The sequence below is a fragment of the Balaenoptera musculus genome, chromosome 16, assembly GCF_009873245.2.
Source record: "Balaenoptera musculus isolate JJ_BM4_2016_0621 chromosome 16, mBalMus1.pri.v3, whole genome shotgun sequence".
In the NCBI taxonomy this organism is placed as follows: Eukaryota; Metazoa; Chordata; class Mammalia; order Artiodactyla; family Balaenopteridae; genus Balaenoptera; species Balaenoptera musculus.
The window spans coordinates 84752396-84774554 of record NC_045800.1 but is presented as its reverse complement, the minus strand read 5'-3'; the positions used below and the strand labels follow the sequence as shown (position 1 = coordinate 84774554).

Here is a 22159-nt window from a genome sequence, read left to right as displayed (position 1 = left end):
GTAAAGTGTCAGGCAGTCATTAAAAAAAATTGTACCTTGAAGAATACGGAAGATATGCATTCTTGAAGGGGAAAGGTTGGTTCTTAGGGGGTTAAAAAAAAATCTTAGATATTACAATGATGCGTGGCTCCAAAGGCTATGGTACATAAAAAGATATACAATATATTTGTGGTATTAAACTTTCAGAGGGGATGAAGGGAGCAGAGTGATTAAAGAAAATTGTCTTAAGAAGTCTCCTTAGGGCTTCCCTGGTGGCGCAGTGGTTGAGAATCTGCCTGCTAATGCAGGGGACACGGGTTCGAGCCCTGGTCTGGGAAGATCCCACATGCCACGGAGCAGCTGGGCCCGTGAGCCACAACTACTGAGCCTGCGCGTCTGGAGCCTGTGCCCCGCAACGGGAGGGGCCGCGATAGTGAAAGGCCCGCGCACCGCGATGAAGAGCGGTCCCCGCACCGCGATGAAGAGTGGCCCCCACTTGCCGTTAACTAGAGAAAGCCCTCGCACGAACCGAAGACCCAACACAGCCAAAAATAAATAAATAAATAAATAAAGTAGCTAAAAAAAAAAAAAAAAAAAAAAAGAAGTCTCCTTAGGAGGAGTGATAATGAAAAGGAAGGATGACAGATGAATGGATAAAGAAGATGTGGCACATATATACAATGGAATATTACTCAGCCATAAAAAGAAACGAAATTGAGTTATTTGTAGTGAGGTGGATGGACCTAGATAGAGTCTGTCATACAGAGTGAAGTAAGTCAGAAAGAGAAAAACAAATACCGTATGCTAACGCACATATATGGAATCTAAAAAAAAAAAAAAAAGTTATAAAGAACCCAGGGGCAGGATGGGAATAAAGATGCAGACCTACTAGAGAACGGACTTGAGGACATGGGGAGGGGGAAGGGTAAGCTGGGACAAAGTGAGAGAGTGGCATGGACATATATATACTACCAAATGTAAAACCGATAGCTAGTGGGAAGCAGCCGCATAGCACAGGGAGATCAGCTCGGTGCTTTGTGATCACCTAGAGGAGTGGGATAGGGACGGTGGGTGGGAGGGAGACGCAAGAGGGTAGAGAAATGGGGATATATGTATACATATAGCTGATTCAGTTTGTTATAAAGCAGAAACTAACACACCATTGTAAAGCAATTATACTCCAATAAAGATGTTAAAAAAAAAAAAAGGGCGAGAAATACCAGATTAAAGATACATAGAAATGCTCACAATACCTCACATCAAAATAAGCAGGTTACAAAATGTAACACATGCACAGTCCAAACACTAATACATGCACAATCTAGGATATATTTCAAAATGGTAACTGAAGTTATTTCTGGCTGGTAGGGGGTTTATTTTCCTCCACACACTTTTTTTTTTCTTAATAGGTTTCACATTTTCTACAGTACTTTTTAAATTTTAGAATTAAACAAGATTATATCTAAAACATATACCTTGGTATTTAATGAGTGAATTTTACGTAGGAATATAGAAAGCTGTTTTCTTTAGAAGCGTTCCTTGAATAAAGTCTCCAGGAACGGGTAGGCGGGCTACGCTAATGCTTTCGTAGTTAGTAGCCTCAAAACACACACGTGTGCGGGGAGCGAGGCTGCGGTCACCTCGGGCCTCGAGGGGTGCGCTTCACACCGATCCCCGACAGCCCCCACACCTGGAGGGTGAAGCTGTGAGAAAAGCATGATTCAGACCCCAAAGTAAAAAAGCAGCACAACCCGATTTCTAAAAAGTTTTCTTCAGACCGAAATCCCTAAAACAGAGGGCGTCAGTCGCCTTCTACCTCACCAAGACTTCCAGCACTGTCTCTTGCTGTGATTCTCAAATTCTGTCTTAATCCTCGACACGTTCAGAAGTTCCTAAAACACAGCCACATGCAAAGCCTGTTGCTCACGATCAAGCCCCCAACCTTCCTGTTTGATTTAATCGGGGCCACAAGCTGTGACTTTTCAAGCAGCGCTCAAAGACAGGAGTGAAGAAATCCTTCTCCAAGTCAGTCCACTTTCTCTTTCCTAGTAAACATGCACACCTTTACAGCACCTTTACACTTTGTCACCGCCAACTACTAGTTTATATAAAAATCAGTAATTCTTTAATGAAGACTGTGGTGTGCAAGAAATTTTTAAAATTTAGAAGAAAACATTACTCAATATCTTAGGCCTTAATTTCACTATTACTGTTAAAATAATTTTTAAGAAACCCAACCATTTTGGAGCTATGGCTACCATCTCTAACAGGGGTAGGAGAGAGCCTTTTTCTCCCTCAAAATGAGACAACTATCCACCCTGCTGTGAGAGCGGCAGCTTTACATCCTTGTGGTCCGTGGGCCGGGGTCATCGTCAGACTGGCTTTCGTCACACGGGGGTAACTGGGTTTGTGGCAGCACATGAAGGTGGCAGGGTCCTGTGTCCCAGTCACAGTATCACCTGACAGGATCTCACAGGTGAGACCCGTAAGGCCCTGTAAAACCAGTCTTCTAACACAAGAATTCAACCATTTCTTATGCCGTCTGACAAGTTCCTCTCCCTAACTTCCCCTAGTGCCCTTCAGGATATTCCTAACTGCGACCCACGCTGTCCCAGCACCCGTGTTGCAGACAGAGGCCGGGATGCCCATTTCCTTCCTCTGGTGACTGCCGACAGCAGCTCCTCCATGAACCCATCCTTCCACACACGCTCAGAGGCGGGATCTGAAGCCTGCAGGGGACAGGGCGCGAGAGCTGCACTTCGTGAAGCCGGGAACCGGACTCTCTTCACCATATTTAACTCCTGACCTTTTCAGCTGTTGGAGCAAGTTGTTTAGTGAGGATTCAACTGGGCCAAAGCCTGAATATGCCAGCAACTCCGTCTTTATTTAAAGCCCAACAAAAACTGAGTGACAACATTGGTCAGGACAAACCTTTGAGACAACTACTTTTCAGTTAAATCAGCTGCCATATTAAGAAAACCTATAAAGGTTTCTAGCATTACACACACCTTAGATTAGCTAGACAGACTGTGGTAAAGATGGAATTCAGTGTAAATCATCCTGAAAATGCATAAACCTGACTGAATCTCCATACTGACAGGTTATAACCTATTATATGGTAACTTATAGATAGATTAGAAAGCCACATAAATATGTTTTATTCACCAAAATACTTTTATTAATACTCTATTATTTATGTAGACAAATCTGACATTTTTCCCAATGAAGTAATCAGTTATCAAGCTCACAATGAATTAGGCCCACTTTGTCTTTTAGTTTCATAAGTTAGCAAATTTTGACATTTATCCCACTAGATATTTTCCCCCAGACCTAACCAAAATAGATACCAAATATTCCAGACACTGTCCAGTACATAACATCCAGAGTTACAGCAATTTCAGAGACAACTTAGTGCAATCTTGCCATTTTTAGAGTTATAGAAGCTGAAGCCTAGAAGTGATCCGTGCATACACGTAGCCAGAACCAGGACCCTGGATGGAGTGAGATAAAAAGGAAGGGTAGCAAGTATGAAAACCACAGATAAACTTCAGATGGAAAAGAGGAAGAAAAAAATATCATGTAACCGAAAACTAAAACTACAGTCATACAACTATTTTGTAGTAGCTTCCAAATAAAGTATAAAAAATTCAGAAATACATGTTATAAAACTGTACAAACTTCTAGATGTTTACGGTCTAAAATTTTTATAAGGACACACTCAGACAAATTTTCAGGAACAATGACCATTTTTAGCAAAATCACATTTGTCCCTGGACATAGTATTCATAATTAGCTTTTAAAACAAACTCAAAGTAAGGATTGGACTTCAAACTTCCCAACTGGTCTGCTTGCAGCAGGTCCTTCACCTCTGGCAGGTACTCACTGAGCTGAATGCCTATAAACACAAACACAGAACGTTTTTTTTTTTTTTCACATAACTCTCAAATGAATTGAGATGACTGATGATAAAAACACCTGTGCTTCTATTTAAAATATAATGTCACTCTGCTCTTGGGAAATACTCTGTTCTAAATTCCTTCCCATCTGCCAAGCATACTCGCAGGCTTGAGAATATGACATTCTTTACTTAGCAGGGGCTGCGTGACTGTTCTTCCCCCTAGTGGTCCAAACAGCCACTCTATTTAAAGTCTTTAATACAATCTGAAATACTTTCATTTTTCTCCACAGCTTAAGCCATTCCTTCAGTGTGGAAGTTTTAAACTAATAATCACTTGAAAATAAGTATTTCAAGCCCAAGCAAACAGCATTCTAAGCAGCTATATACTGAGAGGTAGAAGGTATCAGGTGAAAAGATTGCTTATAATCCAGCTGTAAAATTTGAAAGACAGGAGTCTGAATTATTAAGGAAGACAAGTTATACCATGTCTTCTGAAAAGACTTTCAGACATTTATCTGTCCCCCAGATCAAAGATCCACTGTTTTGCTTGGATGGGTGGTCTTCCCACACTCTAGAAATGCTTCACTGCAGAGGTGCTTATTTGAGAAAAGGTTTTTAATGTTTTTTTCCTGGGGTGATTGGTCTGCTTAATTTTTTATTTTTTAATTTTTATTTATTTATTTATTTACTTATTTATGGCTGTGTTGGGTCTTAGTTCCTGTGTGAGGGCTTTCTCCAGTTGCGGCAAGCGGGGGCCACTCTTCATCGCGGTGGTCTGCTTAATTTTTTAAAGAGTATTTTCTAGAGTCAACTTTGGTAATATGTATTTTCCTTGAAGTTGATCAACTTTATTTTGTATTTCAAGTTTATTTAATTGTTTAAAAATTTAAAAAAAAGAAAACACGTATTTCAAACAATATTCTCCTATTCAGGAAAATAATTTAGTAGAAACACTGCCGTGAAAGCTATCTACAGTGTCGCCAAACGTATTACAGTTTCTCTCTACGACTGGAGAGGGGGAAGAACCATGTCTTCATCAGTCAGTCCTCTATTGAGCTGGAAAGCCAATGAGCATCTGTGTAGTCACAAAACAGTATGTATGATTTTTCTCATTTGATAAATAAAGAGAACTGGAGGAAACATTTTAAATTAATAAGGCAATATTTTATAGTTTGTTACATTATCGTAAGGTTCTCAAAATCAAATACTGTTTATTTTTAATACCATCTAAGTGCCTAGCACCATTTTTGATACTTAATTATTATACAATAAAAAATCTCATAACAAGTGTTATGAGACTAAATCTGCAATATTTATATATCATTTATTACAATTAACACACTTTCAATAGAGACTTTTTCTCTGTAAAACAGCATTAACCTTGTGAAAATATCACATTAATTTCCTAAAGATTAATTCTCTTAAAAAAACCCATCTTATTTAACTTCTATTTTTATAATGCGTGCCTTCTGTTAGACATAATATTTGATGGTTTATTTTTCTTTAGAGCAGGAGTCAAAAAAACTCAAACGCCTGCAAAGCCCTGGCAGGTACCATGAGGAAGAGGGCCTAGGGGTTTTGGTAAACTTAGGACCAGCGCCCCTTTCAAAGCGGGCAGTGCTCATCAGCTCCAGCTGCCAGCTGCCAGGTAAATATTTCAGTCTGGTGTAGGCAAATCTTTTGACTTTTAAGACAAGTCAGAAAACAAGACTTTTGTAAGAACTCTTCTCAACTATTAAATGCCAGAGACTAATTAGGAAAAATGTTAAACTCCGTGCAATGACATGTATTTTTTTTCTGTATGTATAATGTACTTTAATAACATGTAAAAACTGAAAAGCTCCAGGTGGGTAATTTAAATATATCTGCAGGCTGAATTCATTCCACAGGCTGAAGTGATTGTTGGGCTGCCCAAGTCTATGAAATATAATGTGAAGCTATCTATATCTACCTTCAGAATCTGCCCTTTAAAAACATTTACTCTTGTACATGGAAGCCATATTATTAAAAAGGTTCCAAAAATAAATGTCTTTGGCTTGGTTTTATAATATATGTATAATATTATACATGTATGTTATTAATATATATGTATTATATATTATATCATTACATATTATAATTTATATATAATAGTTTCCACTTGTTTTTGTCCTTTGGTCAAAATTTAATAATTCTTTTTGTAAAATTATAGGTTTCTATTTCTGTTTTTCATCTATGATTTATAATCTAAAAATAGCAAAAACTGAAAAGTGAACTTTAAATAGCACCAAATACTTAATTAGCCACAATTCGGTTCAGTGGCACCTTTACAAGAACTAACTTCATGGAAAGCATCAGATTTGGGTCCGAATGAATCTCTTCAACAGCACAGAGAAATCAACCATATTCAGTTATTTCTTCAATTCCAAATCTAGAAAAGAGAAAGCCTAGTAGATATATTTTAACTCTGTCTGAATTTCAAGTATTTTTAAGCAAAAGATATTTTCTTTTGCTATACCCCTTCATTATTTAATTTTTTATTTTTATTTTTTTGACAATGAAAAGGCTTAATTGCCTTTGTGTTACTTATTCATCTTTGAGAAGAAAAGCATTCAGTAAATCTACTGTCAATGCGGGGTAGTCAAGTATTCATTTTTCCTAAGTAAACATCCAGGTCAATGCTGAGGTCGACAGCTCTATCCAGAGCGAACTTCCGGCATGTAAACACCGAGGGTTTGCTGCTCCTTCACCTCAGCATATTGGCTGGTATGGTGAGCTCCACAGTGCTTCTCTGAGGCCCCTGTCATTTCGGTTAAGCCAGTGATTCTCAAGCAGAGGACTGCAGAGTGGAATCTATTACAGAAGAACTGGGGCTATGAATCTGTAAAATAATTCTAGGCATTCAAAGAACAAATGTTTGTTGGGTAACTACTATGTACCAGGCACTGGGCCGGGCATGTCTTATGTAGATTAAATAATGTGTCTTGCAGATGTATGTACAGAAATTTCTGAATGTGTGTAAATGTCAGCACCATGAATAAAATCCACATCCATTTAGAAGGGCTGTTGAATTTACTGTAGTTTTTTGTCATTGTGTACTTTTTTCCAGCTGGTATTAAAGAGAGTGTCCTTATATCTGAAAAGACTGGTAAACACTAGGTTAGCCTATTTTGCACACTGCCTGGATTATCATCATATATTTTGATTTAATAATTCTATAACAAATGAGCCACACTTGTCTTTATGTATAAAATGTGGAAAATCTCTCACCTCTAGTCTTTCTCCATATATTAAGCTCCAGTTATATGAAAGTAAAAGTTAAGTACCCTCTAATTCATCTTCTCCCTTCATAATAAACATTTAACCATAAACGCTTCTTTACTTACTTGCACCTCGATCAGCAAATGGAATTTTGCTCACTGTCTTAGGTACAAAACATATACGAAACATACTCCCTTCCTGTCTCCTTTTATTTTGTTCTTTTTTTTTTTTTGACGTGGACCATTTTTAAAGTCTTTATTGAATTTGTTACAATATTGCTTCTGTTTTATGTTTTGGTTTTTTGGCCCTGAAGCATGTGGGATATTAGCTCCCCAACCAGGGATTGAACCCGCACCCCCTGCATTGGAAGGCGAAGTCTTAACCACTGGACCGCCAGGGAAGTCCCTTATTTTGTTCTTAAAACTAGTTTTATAGTATTAATGTCCAAAATGGATTGATAAAACAGTTTGTAGTTTGCGCTCAAGCATGGTATGGCCAGTTCAGTACGGGATATACCAAAAAAGTCACATTTTAGGTTTTCAATCTTCACAAGAGTTAAGTGGCCAAGCAGATGGCAACTCCACCATGACACAGCTCCCCAACGTGTAGGGGAGGAAAGAGCCCTCCCTTTATTTTAAACAAATTTCTCTAATTCTAAGTATGATACCGTTTAATTTTAACCCCCTGGCATTTGACACCTAGGCAAATCCCCATTATTCTAAGATTCTAAAACTGAGGAGTGACACTAATTTCCAACATGAACAAACCACTTACCATCTTTTAAAAGTTTCTGTAAGATTTTCACAAATATACTGTCTTTAGATACTTCAATTGGATCATCTTTACCATCTGAACTGGACCAGCTAGAAAACAAAATCACTGTGAGGAGAAAATGAAACTGTGGCCATACTCTGAAACAAATGACTTGTTTGCTATTGTGGATTTGTTTTGATGTTTGTAGGGGGTGAAGAATCTTGAGTTTTGTGATACTGTTGAAAACTATTTAAATAAAGGAGCTTTAAATGTTGGATATACCCAGAGTCTCTCTATTAGATATGAGATGCTATACTCAGATAGCTATTCGCCCAGTATAACCAGCATGTATTCGATGTCAAAACCAAGTAGTGAGGTATCTTTCCCAAGAAAATTCTATAAGTAACAACCTAGTAATGACCCCAAAGTATGACCCTTCAGAGCACAGGTGATAGTTAAAAAATGTTATATTCTGTTTCTCATAAAAGTAAAATGGCAACTAGTGTCTGGTGTGACCTAAAAAGTTTTCTTTATCTAGTTGAGATTATCTACTACTGAAATACAAATCCACAGAACCACTGCTTTGTAGTAATCAATGGCTATATCCCTCATGATACCTTGAAGTGTTTAATCAGGAAGCCAAGACAAGGAATTCCAGTCAAATGACATAATACATTTTTTATGATTGGGAAGGAGAACCCAACAGGCAGAGCTAGATGCTTCAGAGGATGACCTTCAAGACCAAATTTGACAACAATTTTAACTATCTGGGAGTGATTAGAGGAAGAAATGTTTTAGTAAAAATAGTTCCACTGCAAGTTCTCAAAGCCACAGCAAAAAGGAAAACTGAGTAGAGAAGGCTTTGAGCACTCAAGTCATGCTCTCTTTAAAATTCTTTCCCTGGGGAAAATCCATCTCTACAGCTGATTATTCTGTCTCTCTTTGCCACTGAATCTTAACACCACCGTTCCAGTGGACAGAAATCCTCCTCTGCAGGCAGGTTACAGTGAAAAAGACGTCGCAATAACTTAGAAGAGGGTACTGATTCTCAAACTGTACTAACTTCTTATTTAAAAAAAAAAAAATGTAGCCTCAAGTCTTTCTTGGCAGAACTGGCCCAACTTCCGTGAAAATAAGGAACATACACATTTCTGTGCAAACTGACAGTGTAAAATTTAAAATCAAAAGTAGAGAATTATAATACCAGTGGTCCCAAGTCCTTAAGCTATTCCTTAATTATTGAATTAAAAAAATTAGGATTGCTAATGAAACCATTAACATTTTTATAATACACGTTACAATACAATTAGGTTACAAAACGATTTGATGTGTATGGTATCATAATCTTCCTAAAGAGTCCTTTTCCAAAACAATGTCTTATATTCACACTATGGGAACTTACTTATCTCTCTGAAGAGCTTTGCAAAGGATTTCCAGTTTTAGATCATTTATATTTATATCTTCCTCCTTCACAGCAAAACAAAAAAATCCTCATTAAGTCCTGATTTTTAAAAATACATGCTTAAATTTGAGTTATATCAACTCCTAATTCTGCATAAATATTATTATGCTTTAATTTATAATTTTAAAAAATTTCCCTTTCTTTGGGACGTTAATACTACTCAGAAGAGTAAAACTATTAAGAACTTTGTGTGAATTTGTTTCCGATTATTCTGAGACAATCTGATTTTATCAAGAAGCTTCAGAGAGTCAAGATTTTAAACAGAGTAACATAAAAGCCCACATATTATTGTCTTTATAATCTAGCAAACTACTTTCAATTTGCAGGGCCGACTACTTACCCTACAGAATTATCATTATAATCTTTTTTTTCAAAGAAGGCTGAGAAACAGCTTCTCTTAGGGTGAATACTATGAAGAATAAATTGACAAGCAGCGTATCAGTTTGAGAAACTAACAACGACTCAATAAATGAAAGAGAAAAAATATCTCAGGACCTTGAAAAGCAACATTTTTTATTTGTGCAGGGAAAAAGACACCTGGAAATGTGTGAGAATTATCAAGAGGTGAGATCTCTTGACAGCTTTTCTAAAGAGCTATACGTATTCCAAGAGTTATGGGTAGCTGAACCAGAAAGTCTTTTAATTTTTTGAGAGTCTTTTAAAATTAAGACATTTTCAAGATGTACTCAGTTCTACAGAAAACCATACACAAACTGTGATCCTTGCCTGAGATCATCAAGTGATTTTACTCACCTCTTCAATATATTCAAGCAAGTCCAAAGCTTTCTTGAAATCATACTCGTTAGCTCTTCTGTTTTCTTCACAGATATACAGCTATGGCAAGTTAAAATAAGGTAGAGAATTAATTTAACTCATCATATAACCAAGACTGGAGAGATTTACAGAGAAGTCATCACGTCTGTAGGGATCTTTATAGCAAAGAACAGCAACACGTTTGGAAATTATACTCCATCTACCTCACAGTAAACTGTCTTTTAAAACACACCTATGTTCATTCACAGTAACTAACTTGTATAACTTGGTATATATACTTTTAAAATGCCAGTAAATTTATATTCATAAGTTCAAGATAGTATACATTTCAGTACTCTTTCGAGCATGCTCTGTAATAAACAGCTGCCTTTGCATTTTTAAAGCTGGCTATAATGCTTTTGAAATGTTGCCCTTTCAATAGTTATAAAAATTGAGACCTATGAGAAAGCATGCAGTTGGTCTACAGTTTACTTAAGAGATAACAAAACACACCAACATGTTACCAATGGTTATCCCTGGTTGGTTAGATCACAGCTGACTATATGATCATAAATGTCCTGTAATTTTATAATCAGAAAAATGCTTGCCTTATTAACAATATCAATTTGAATTTTTCCTATCTTCTTTTTCCAAAAACTATTTATAACAAATTTCATTTTAAAATACTGCACATAATCCTTTAACAGCAAAGACAATACTCAAACCATTTCAGAAGAAAAGCTATCTACTTGTTGTCATTGTCTTACAACACTTGAAAACAATATTTTATTTCACTGTTTCTGAACCTTTTTTCCCCACAATGTTAACATCCCTGAAATTGGAATGTAGTATTACAATTGATTCAGTATCAAGGTAAAGTTGGACAACTTTTTCCTTCTTACCAATACATAAAATAATGGTGAGTCTTAGAGGCAACAGCCCCCTAGATTTTTAAATTAAATGTGCTCTATCAGGAGAGGCTGCTGTGAGCTCAATGATAGGAAATCTGTTACTAATAATGACTAAAATACTGAAGTTTTTGAATTGTCTGCTTTCTTAGTAACATAATTAGGGCAATTCAAGGTGATCCTATGACACCGCTTTTGCATTTGAAATGCTTTCTTGAAAGGAAAAGAGAGAAGCAGAATTAAGGCTATTAAGTGTGCACAGCAACAAAATTACCTTATCTGGGTTGCAGCCCCTAATCTAGCTATGTCCTCAGGAATGTGCGATGTTGCAGAGAAAAATGGTGACGATGGCACTTAGAGGCTATGCAAATCCAGTTCCTAAAACCATTTTTTTTGAAGAGCCTGAACTGTGTCTCATGGTACATATCTGTCCTGTACTAGAAAAGCACAATGGAAGTAATTTCTTCCGGTCGCCTGGATAAGCGTCTTGAGGAACAGGCAGAGAGCTATGGGGTGCAGAGGCTGACCCACTGCTTTCTGCTAACTGGTACCCTGCTCCTAAGCAGCTTCTGACACCTGACTCCAGGGGAAAGTGACCAGGAAAATAGGAAATGGAAAGATGACTCCTCTGAGGAACTGTACTACGTGGTCCAGGAAACACTGAGGTTGTTTTGAGACTAAGAAACGGTGCAGGGATTTGAAAAGCACATACGCCAATGAGCTGCGGTGCAGTCAGTACCGGCATTGCACTGAGACTCAGCTGTTTCTCGCCCAGCAGCTGTTCAGGCAGGGTCTCCTGGTGCAGCAGAAAGCGCTCCTGCTCAGCCATTTCTAGAAGGCAACACAGGAGGAGGGGTGAACATTCACTTTTGCTCTGTCATAAACAAATCTGAATTTAAAAAGAAAAGGAACAGCTCTAAAGGTAATCCCATCACTATTCAGTGATCCTAGAATGTTATTAATTCTGCTTATTCTTGACTCCTAATTATGTTACAAATATTCAGGGTTTGATCCAAGTCATATGGATTATCACAGCAAGCAGAAGTATTAGGAGGGGAGAGAAGAGCTAAGAAAACAAGCCTACCGACTGAAGCGACTGTAGAGCAGACGGATTTCAGCAGCACAAGTCCCCCAGATCTGAGGTCTCTCAGTCCATTTCAAGGTTACTCTGTAAAGTACTACTTTTTACTTTACCAGAGTTTCTAGTATAACTTCATTCACTAAGGGAAATGATCTACTTAAAAGCCACCATGAGTACATGCCAGGAAAAACACAAGCCAGAGGACTGTGCACCAGACCTATTACCCAGCAATGGTTATTTATCGCCATATGATAGGGTGACGGGGCTTTTGATTTGCATAAACTCATTACCTGGCTTCACCCATGAGAATGAGCTGGGCTGCAGGAAAAAAGGACGCAGAACTGTTTGCTAACAGCAGTTACAGCAAAATGGAGTGACTAAATCACAGATATGCTCATTCAAATACTGGCATCATTCCACATGATCCCAAGCTTGTAAAAATTAAACAAAACTGTTTTGTGCAATTTCCATACCTAAGAAAACAGACTGGGAGGATTAAAAAAGTAACAGTAATTATCTCTAGGGCAGTGGGATTATAGACGATTTATTTTTTTGTTGTTGTTTTTTCTATACTTTACTAATTTCCATAATTAAATTTGTATAACCAATAGAAAGTTATCTCTTAAAAAAATCTACTCCCTTCAATTAGATACACTGTGATAATAGTCTGTAGGAAATTACGAGACCTGAAAATATTCTCATTGTGCTAAGAAAGCAAAAGCTAAAAAGTGATCAAAATGCAAAGTGATGACCAGAAGTGGGGGGGGAACCAGAAATAATAAAGCCTTGTGTTAAGATATTTTGATTAACATGATCTAACTCTGGCGGCCAGGTTAAAATACAGTTCCCCTTTCAGACTACCAGCCAGGCTTGCAGAACATATACACACTTCTCTAGAACAACAGGCACTATTAGTGTTTAAAAATAAAAGAATAAGGAAGAATCTCCCAAACCACGACCTACAGCAGACCACCACTACAGAATTACCACCACCTACAGCAAACCCACTGAGTAAACGTCAAGTTTCTTTGCAGTTTGTTCGTAGCATATGAGTCACTAGGGGTGTAATCAGAGTACTCTGTTCAAGTCATTTCAATTTACTCTTTAGGAATTCTTATTTAAGGCACAAATTACTTTTCCATAAAAAGAGAATCCTAATTATGTAACTGAGTAATTGCCTAAGGACACTGACTAGAAAGCACTCCTCGCAAAGGAGATGGCTCCTGTTTCTAATGGACCCCATTAAATGATACCAAGAGCACATTCTAAGAATACATTGACAGTATGACTGATTTGTATGTCTTCTTGTTCAAATACTGTATTTTACCTTCAATTTTTCCTTGCAGTGTATCTTCTGAAAAGCCTGAAGCTAATGCAGCCAATTTACTCAAGCCAAGAAGGGTTTTTTTCTTTGCAAAGTAACGAGTTTCCATATTTGCCAAACCTAGAAGTGTTGCATGAGCCTACAATAAACAAAATATGAAAACTATGATAAAATCCTGGATACTAATTCAAGTTGAAATAAAGATTAAGTAAAACCCAAACTTGGTTTTTCCCCCCAAGCTATATCAATGAAAGATCAAGTCACTGTTAGCAAGCCTAAAAACACATCAGTACCATACTTTGAGAGTAATTACACATAAAATATCAGCCAGCCACACTAATTACTGGGAAAAGAGACATGTATAGAACATTTGCTCTCAGAAGCAAGAAGAACTACAATTCTGCAGCTCGCAGAATGAAAACCACATTCACAGAAAGACAAAATTAAAAGACAGAGTACTATGTCCCAGATGAAGCAACAAGATAAAACCCCAGAAAAACAACTAAATGAAGTGGAGATAGGCAACCTTCCAGAAAAAGAATTCAGAATAATGATAGTGAAGATGATCCAGGACCTTGGAAAAAGAATGGAGGCAAGGATCAAGAAGATGCGAGAAATGTTTAACAAAGACCTAGAAGAGTTAAAGAACAAAAACCAGAGATAAATACTACAATAACTGAACTGAAAAATACACTTGAAGGAATCAATAGCAGAGTAACTGAGGCAGAAGAACGGATAAGTGACCTGGAAGACAGAACGGTGGGAATCACTGCCATGGAGCAGAATAAAGAAAAAAGAATGAAAAGAAATGAAGACAGCCTAAGAGACCTCTGGGACAACATTAAACACACCAACATTCGCATTACAGGGGTCCCAGAAGGAGAAGAGAGAGAGAAAGGACCCGAGAAAATATCTGAAGAGATTATAGTCGAAAACTTCCCTAACAGGGGAAAGGAAATAGCCACCCAAGTCCTAGAAGTGCAGAGAGTCCCAGGCAGGATAAATCCAAGGAGAAACACACCGAGACACAGTAATCAAATTGACAAAAACTAAAGACAAAGAAAAATTATTAAAAGCAACAATGGAAAAATGACAAATAACATACAAGGGAACTCCCATAAGGCTAACAGTTGACTACTCAGCAGAAACTCTGTAAGCCAGAAGGGAGTGGTACGATATATTTACAGTGATGAAAGGAAGGAACCTACAACCAAGAATACTCTACCCAGCAAGGACTTCATTCAGATTTGACAGAGAAATCAAAAGCTTTATGGACAAGCAAAAGGTAAGAGAATTCAGCACCACCAGACCAGCACTACAACAAGTGCTAAAGGAACTTCTCTAAGCAGGAAATACAAGAGAAGAAAAGGACCTACAAAAACAAACCCAAAACAATTCAGAAAATGGTAATAGGAACATATATATCGATAGTTACCTTAAACGTGAATGGACTAAATGCTCCAACCAAAAGACACAGGTTTGCTGAATGTATACAAAAACAAGACCCATATATATACTGTCCACAAAAGACCCACTTCAGACCTAGGGACACATACAGACTGAAAGTGGGGGGATGGAAAAAGATATTCCATGCAAATGTAAATCAAAAGAAAGCTGGAATAGCAATACTCATATCAGATAAAGTAGACTTTAAAATAAAGAATGTTACAAGAGACAAAGAAGGACACTACATAATGATCAAGGGATCAATCCAAGAAGAAGGTATAACAATTATAAATATATATGCACCCAACATAGGAGCACCTCAATACATAAGGCAACTGCTAACAGCTATAAAAGAGGAAATCAACAGTAACACAATAATAGTGGGGGACTTTAACACCTCACTTACGCCAATGGACAGATCATCCAAAATGAAAATAAATAAGGAAACAAGTTTTAAATGACACAACAGACCAGATAGATTTAATTGATATTTACAGGACATTCCATCCAAACACAGCAGATTACACTTTCTTCTCAAGTGCACACGGAACATTCTCCAAGATAGATCACATCTTGGGTCACAAATGAAGCCTCGGTAAATTTAAGGAAATTGAAATTATATCAAACATCTTTCCCAACCACAATGCTATGAGATTAGAAATCGATTACAGGGAAAAAAACGTAAAACACACAAACACATGGAGGCTAAACAATACATTACTAAATAACCAAGAGATTACTGAAGAAATCAAAGAGGAAATTGAAAAATACCTAGAGACAAATGACAATGAAAACACGACGACCCAAAACCTACGGGATGCAGCGAAAACAGTTCTAAGAGGGAGGTTTATAGCAATACAATCCTACCTCAAGAAACAAGAAAAATCTCTAATGAACAATCTAACCTTACACCTAAAGGAACTAGAGAAAGAAGAAGAAGAAGAAAAAGTTAGTAGAAGGAAAGAAATCACAAAGATCAGAGAGGAAATAAATGAAATAGAAACAAAGAAAACAATAGCAACGATCAATAAAACTAAAAGCTGGTTCTTTGAGAAGATAAATAAAATTGATAAACCTTTAGCTAGACTCATCAAGAAAAAGAGGGAGAGGACTCAAATCAATAAAATTAGAAATGAAAGAGGAGAAGTTACAACAGACACTGCAGAAATACAAAGCATCCTAAGAGACTACTACAAGCAATGCTATGCCAATAAAATGGACAACCTGGAAGAAATGGACAAATGTTTAGAAAGGTATAAGCTTCCAAGACTGAACCAGGAAGAAATAGAAAATATGAACAGACCAATCATAAGTAATGAAATTGAAAGTGTGATTAAAACTCTTCCAACAAACGAAAGTCCAGGACCAGATGGCTTCACAGGTGAATTCTATCAAACATTTAGAGATGAGCTAACGCCCATCCTTCTCAAACTCTTCCCAAAAATTGCAGAGAAAGGAACACTCCCAAACTCATTCTATAAGGCCACAATCACCCTGATACCAAAACCAGAGAAAGATACTACAAAACCAGAAAATTACAGACCACTATCACTGATGAATATAGATGCAAAAATCCTCAACAAAATACTAGCAAACAGAATCCAACAACACATTAAAAGGATCATACATCATGACCAAGTGGCATTTATCCCAGGGATGCAAGGATTCTTCAATATATGCAAATCAATCAGTGTGATACACCATATTAACAAATTGAAGAATAAAAACCATATGATCATCTCAGTAGATGCAGAAAAAGCTTTTGACAAAATTCAACACCATTTATGATAAAAACTCTCCAGAAAGCGGGCATAGAGGGAATCTACCTCAACATAATAAAGGCCATATACGACAAACCCACAGCAAACATCATTCTCAATGTGAAAAACTGAAAGCATTTCCTCTAAGATCAGGAACAAGACAAGGATGTCCACTCTTGCCACTACTATTCAACATAGTTTTGAAAGTCCTAGTCACGGCAGTCAGAGAAAAAAAGAAATGAAAGAATACAAATTGGAAGAGAAGAAGTAAAACTGTCACTGTTTGCAGATGTCATGATACTATAAATAGAAAATCTTAAAGATGCCATCAGAAAACTACTAGAGCTCATCAATGAATTTGGTAAAGTTGCAGGATACAAAATTAACGCACAGAAATCACTTGCATTCCTATACGCTAAGTATGAAAGATCAGAAAGAGAAATTAAGGAAACAATCCCACTTCAACAAAAAGAATAAAACACCTAGGAATAAAGCTACCTAGGAGGTAAAAGATCTATACTCAGAAAACTATAAGACACTGATGAAAGAAATCAAAGATGACACAAACAGATGGAGAGATATACATGTTCTTGGACTGGAAGAATCAACATTGTGAAAATGACTATACTAGCCAAAGCAATCTACAGATTCAGTGCAATCCCTATCAAATTACTAATGGCATTTTTCACAGAACTACAACTAAAAATCTTAAAATTTGTACGGAGACACAGAAGAGCCCGAATAGCTAAAACGTTCTTGAGGGAAAAAAATGGAACTGGAGGAATCAGACTCCCGGACTTCAGACTATACTACAAAGCTACAGTAATCAAGACAATATGGTACTGGCACAAAAACAGTAATATAGATCAATGGAACAGGATAGAAAGTCCAGAAATAAACCCATGCTCCTGTGGTCAACTAATCTATGACAAAGGAGGCAAGGATATACAATGGAGAAAAGACAGTCTCTTCAATAAGTGGTGCTGGGAAAACTGGACAGCTACATGTAAAGGAATGAAATTAGAACACTCCCTAACACCATACACAAAAATAAACTCAAAATAGATTAGAGACCTAAATGTAAGCCCGGACACTATAAAGCTCTTAGAGGAAAACATAGGAAGAACACTTTTTGACATAAATCACAGCAAGATCTTTTTTGACCCACCTCCTAGAGTCATGGAAATAAAAACAAAAATAAACAAATGGGACCTAATGAAACTTAAAAGCTTTTGCACAGCAAAGGAAACTATAAACAAGACGAAAAGACAAGAGTCAGAATGGGAGAAAATATTTGCAAATGAATCAACGGACAAAGGATTAACCTCCAAAATATATAAACAGCTCATGCAGCTCAATACCAAAAAAACAAAAACCCAATCAAAAAATGGGCAGAAGACCTAAATAGACATTTCTCCGAAGGAGACATACAGATGGCCAAGAGGCACATGAAAAGCTGCTCAACATCGCTAATTAGAGAAATGCAAATCAAAACTACATTGAGGTACCACCTCATACCGGTTAGAATGGGCATCATCAGAAAATCTACAAACAACAAATGCTGGAGAGGGTGTGGAGAAAAGGGAACCCTCTTGCACTGTTGGTGGGAATGTAAATTGATACAGCCACTATGGAGAACAATATGGAGGTTCCTTAAAAAACTAAAAATAGAACTACTATATGACCCAGCAATCCCACTACTGGGCATATACCCAGAGAAAACCATAATTCAAAAAGACACATGCACCCCATTGTTCACTGCAGCACTATTTACAATAGCCAGGTCATGGAAGCAACCTAAATGTCCATCAACAGACGAATGGAAAAAAAAGATATGGTACATATATATGATGGAATATTACTCAGCCATAAAAAGGAACGAAATTAGGTCATTTGTAGAGACGTGGATGGACCTAGATATGGTCATACAGAGTGAAGTCAGAAAGAGAAAAACAAATATCGTATATTAACGCATATATGTGGAATCTAGAAAAATGGTACAGATGAACCGGTTTGCAAGGCAGAGACACAGACACACATGTAGAGAACAAACGTATGGACACCAAGGGGGGAAAGTGGGGGGTAGGGAGTGGGGGGTGGGATGAACTGGGAGATTAGGATTGACATATATACACTAACATGTATAAAATAGATAACTAGTAAGAACCTGCTGTATAGCACAGGGAACTCCACTTTGCTGTAAAGAAGAAACTAACACAACGTTGTAAAACAACTATACCCCAATTAAAGAAAAAAAGGGCTGTAACAGGAGCCTAGCCAAAAAAACCCAAAAAAAACCCAACATTTGCTCTCACGTCAACACCCTGTCAAGGACAAACTTTAATTCATGTACACTTTTTACTGATAATTTGAACATTTTTATTACAAGAAAATACTCATTACAAAAAAAGGCCAATAACTGCTAATTACGTGTTAAAGTTTTTGTGATTTATTTTACTGTAATAACAGTTGAATCACAATAGGCTTCATTTTTTTTTTTTTACTGAGATATAACAAGTAATGGCAATACCATCATAAATGAAAAATACTTTTATCAAATTATGTGAGAGAATACGAGATACACATTTTTAAAAAATCCATAAGTTGTATTTAACTACAAAAAACTAAACTAGTTAAAACTAAACAAAAAATTGCCTAAATCTGCTCCATATAACTGAATCCTTCTTACCTTTTCTAATTCTTGGCTATTAATTTCGTGTAACCAGCTGAGATGTTCATGAGCTTGCAAAAAATTGGCCAACTGTCCGTGCTGAGAAATAGGCTGAGATAATAATTTGCCTCGCTTTCCTTTCTCCAGATACCAACGGAAGAGAAAGTCTGAAAAATTCTATAAAGAACAAAGCCAAGAATTCAATAATATATAGTAATACAGTTTTTAAAAATACATTTCTGATAATAAAGTATTAAATTTCTCCCAAAGGTCTTAGACTCCAGAATAGAAATCCAGTTTTAAACACTCATTTCCTGCATTGTAGGGTCCTCAAATCACCTCATTTAACAAATGAGGACATTCAGATTCAGAAAGGGGATCTTGCTCAGGGTCACACAGATGTGCGCTGTCCAATAATATGGCAGTCACTGGTCACATGTAGCTGTTTAAACTTAATCTAAAATGTAAAATTCAGTTCCTCAGAGACACCAGTCACATTTCAAGTACTTGAAGGCCATCTGTGGTCAGAGACTCCATTTGGGACAGCACATATGAGCAAGATCTCCATTACCACAGAAAGTTCTACTGGACAGTACTGAGACGCTTTCCTTCCAGAATGAAAGGTTCTCAGGGGCAGAACTGGGTGCCACGTGTCCATGTGGGCTGGCACAATAAATCAGGATCTAGAGAGGCACATCCAGTTTCCCCACAGGACGTTTGCTGGATGCTGGGGTGGTGTGAGAGGCTGGGCTGGAAAGGAAGACAAAAGTGTCCTGCAGTCTCACAGTACTTAAGAGAGATTTCCACTAAAGGGGGAATTCTGCAAGGAACACACCAGCCCCATAAGACATCTGAAACCAGAAATGAATGAATGTAACGGAAGCTGCAGTCAAGCCCTGACCCACCTCTATTCTTGATGAATTGAGTGATCTGCCTCTCATCTTACCTGCCTCCCAGGGGAAAGAACAGCATTGATTTCCGTCTTTACGGTTCTTTTATACACAATGTCGAAAATACAATTTAAAAAATTGCAAGGGACTTCCCCGGTGGTCCAGTGGGTAAGACTCCGTGCTCCCAATGCAGGGGGCCCAGGTTCAATCCCTGGTCGGGGAACTAGATCCCACATGCATGCCACAACTAAGAGTCCGCATGCCACAACTAAGAAAAAAAGATCCTGCATACCGCAACGAAGATCCCACGTGCCTCAACTAAGACCCGGCACAGCCCAAAGAAAAATAAATAAATATTTTTTTAAAAATTGTAAGACATAAGAAGCAGAAAAATATGAATATGCAGGCAGCAGAAGCAGACCTAAGAATGATCACTTTGGAATTAGCACAAAAGGACTTAAAATAACTAGTAAACATATTAAAGAAAATAAAAGGAACAAAGCACAAAAGGATGGAAAATGTCAACAGAGAATAAGGGGCTTCCCTGGTGGTGCAGTGGTTGAGAATCTGCCTGCCAATGCAGGGGACACGGGTTCGAGCCCTGGTCCGGGAAGATCCCACATGCCGCGGAGCAACTAGGCCCGTGAGCCACAACTACTGAGCCTGCGCGTCTGGAGCCTGTGCTCCGCAACAAGAGAGGCCGCGATACTGAGAGGCCCGCGCACCGCGATGACGAGTGGCCCCCACTTGCCGCAACTAGAGAAAGCCCTCGCACAGAAACGAAGACCCAGCACAGCAAAAATAAATAAATAAATAAATAAATTTATAAAAAAAACAAAACAAAACAAAACAAAAAACAGAGAATAAGAATCCTTAAAAAGAATAAAAATTATGATGGGCACAAAGTACATACTTCAGCACTATTGTGAAATACGAGATAAGCCATGTCCAGCAATCAGGTACTGATCGAGTAAGTTACATCCAGTCCATGAAATACCGTAACACCATTAAAAATGTGGTTGTGTAATATTTAATGATATGGACAAATGTCTGTTATGTATTAAGTGAAATAAGCAGTTAACAAAACATGTTTGGTAGAGTAAAAAGACTAGAAGAATACAAACCAAATGTTAAAAAGGGTTCTCTCTGGGTGGTAGAATTATGAACGATTTTTTTATCTTCTTTTTTGTTTATAGTGGTTTCCTGAATTTTATACAATGTTACCTTTATAGTAAGAAAAAAACTCAGTTTTTACATAAAGATCAACTGACTGAATAGACTGGCTTTAAGGAACAACTTAAATTTACCTGAATAGTGTCACAATGCGAACTTTAAAAAAAAATAGTAAGCGTAAAAAAACAAAAACAAAAACGGGAAGCATGTCAAAGAAGGAAAACAAGAATCTTAGGTGTACGGAAATCTGAGCTCTCTAAAAGTAGCATCCCATGCTACTCAAGTTCTCAAACTTTAGAACTCTAGCAATATCCGTATCCCTAAGTACTTTTAATTATAACTGAAAATATAAGAATAGAAATAAAAGTCTTAACGTATTTTTCAAAGGTTAAAGAATCCGTCAGTAATATTTATATATAAAGAATTGTCTACCTACTTACAAAGAAACATAATGTACAAATTAGTATCTGGTAATCTGCAAAAAGACTGTACCATCTTCCAAAAACCCCAAGTAAGACTTGAAATGGTAAAGCCTTCTTACAGGATCCACTGCCTACACCCCCAGGGTTCGTTACCTGATCAGCAAACTGTGTCATGTAGCGCTGCAGTCTGGTCTGGTTGTCAGTCTGCTCACACATTTGTACTAAGATATCAAAGTCACAGTATTTTTCTGCTAACGAAGCAGCCCATGGGTACTGGCCTAGTGTGACTATGGACATGAGAACAGATGGAAAAAAATCCTGTTAGCGAAAACTTAGTATGTAATAAGAAAAATATTCCTTGAAATTTTACCTTTATTCATATTATATACTAAAAATAAT

General features: G+C 37.3%; 1 protein-coding gene across 2 annotated transcripts in view; it reads right to left on the bottom strand.

The window, feature by feature from the left end:
* Positions 1–2842: 2842 nt before the first annotated feature.
* The window catches only part of NUP133 (nucleoporin 133), a 54992-nt gene continuing 35675 nt past the window's right edge, over positions 2843–22159 (bottom strand). The window contains exons 19-26 of one of the 2 annotated variants that reach the window (XM_036829250.1): positions 21914–22047; positions 19294–19452; positions 13402–13537; positions 11706–11824; positions 10086–10166; positions 9273–9337; positions 7892–7980; positions 2843–3874 (exon numbers count right to left, since the gene is read on the bottom strand). In XM_036829250.1, coding sequence (XP_036685145.1) covers positions 3738–3874; positions 7892–7980; positions 9273–9337; positions 10086–10166; positions 11706–11824; positions 13402–13537; positions 19294–19452; positions 21914–22047 — 920 coding nt within the window. In that variant the 3' untranslated portion in view covers positions 2843–3737. The remainder of the gene's footprint in view (positions 3875–7891; positions 7981–9272; positions 9338–10085; positions 10167–11705; positions 11825–13401; positions 13538–19293; positions 19453–21913; positions 22048–22159) is intronic. The other variant, XM_036829251.1, reaches the window with a different exon arrangement.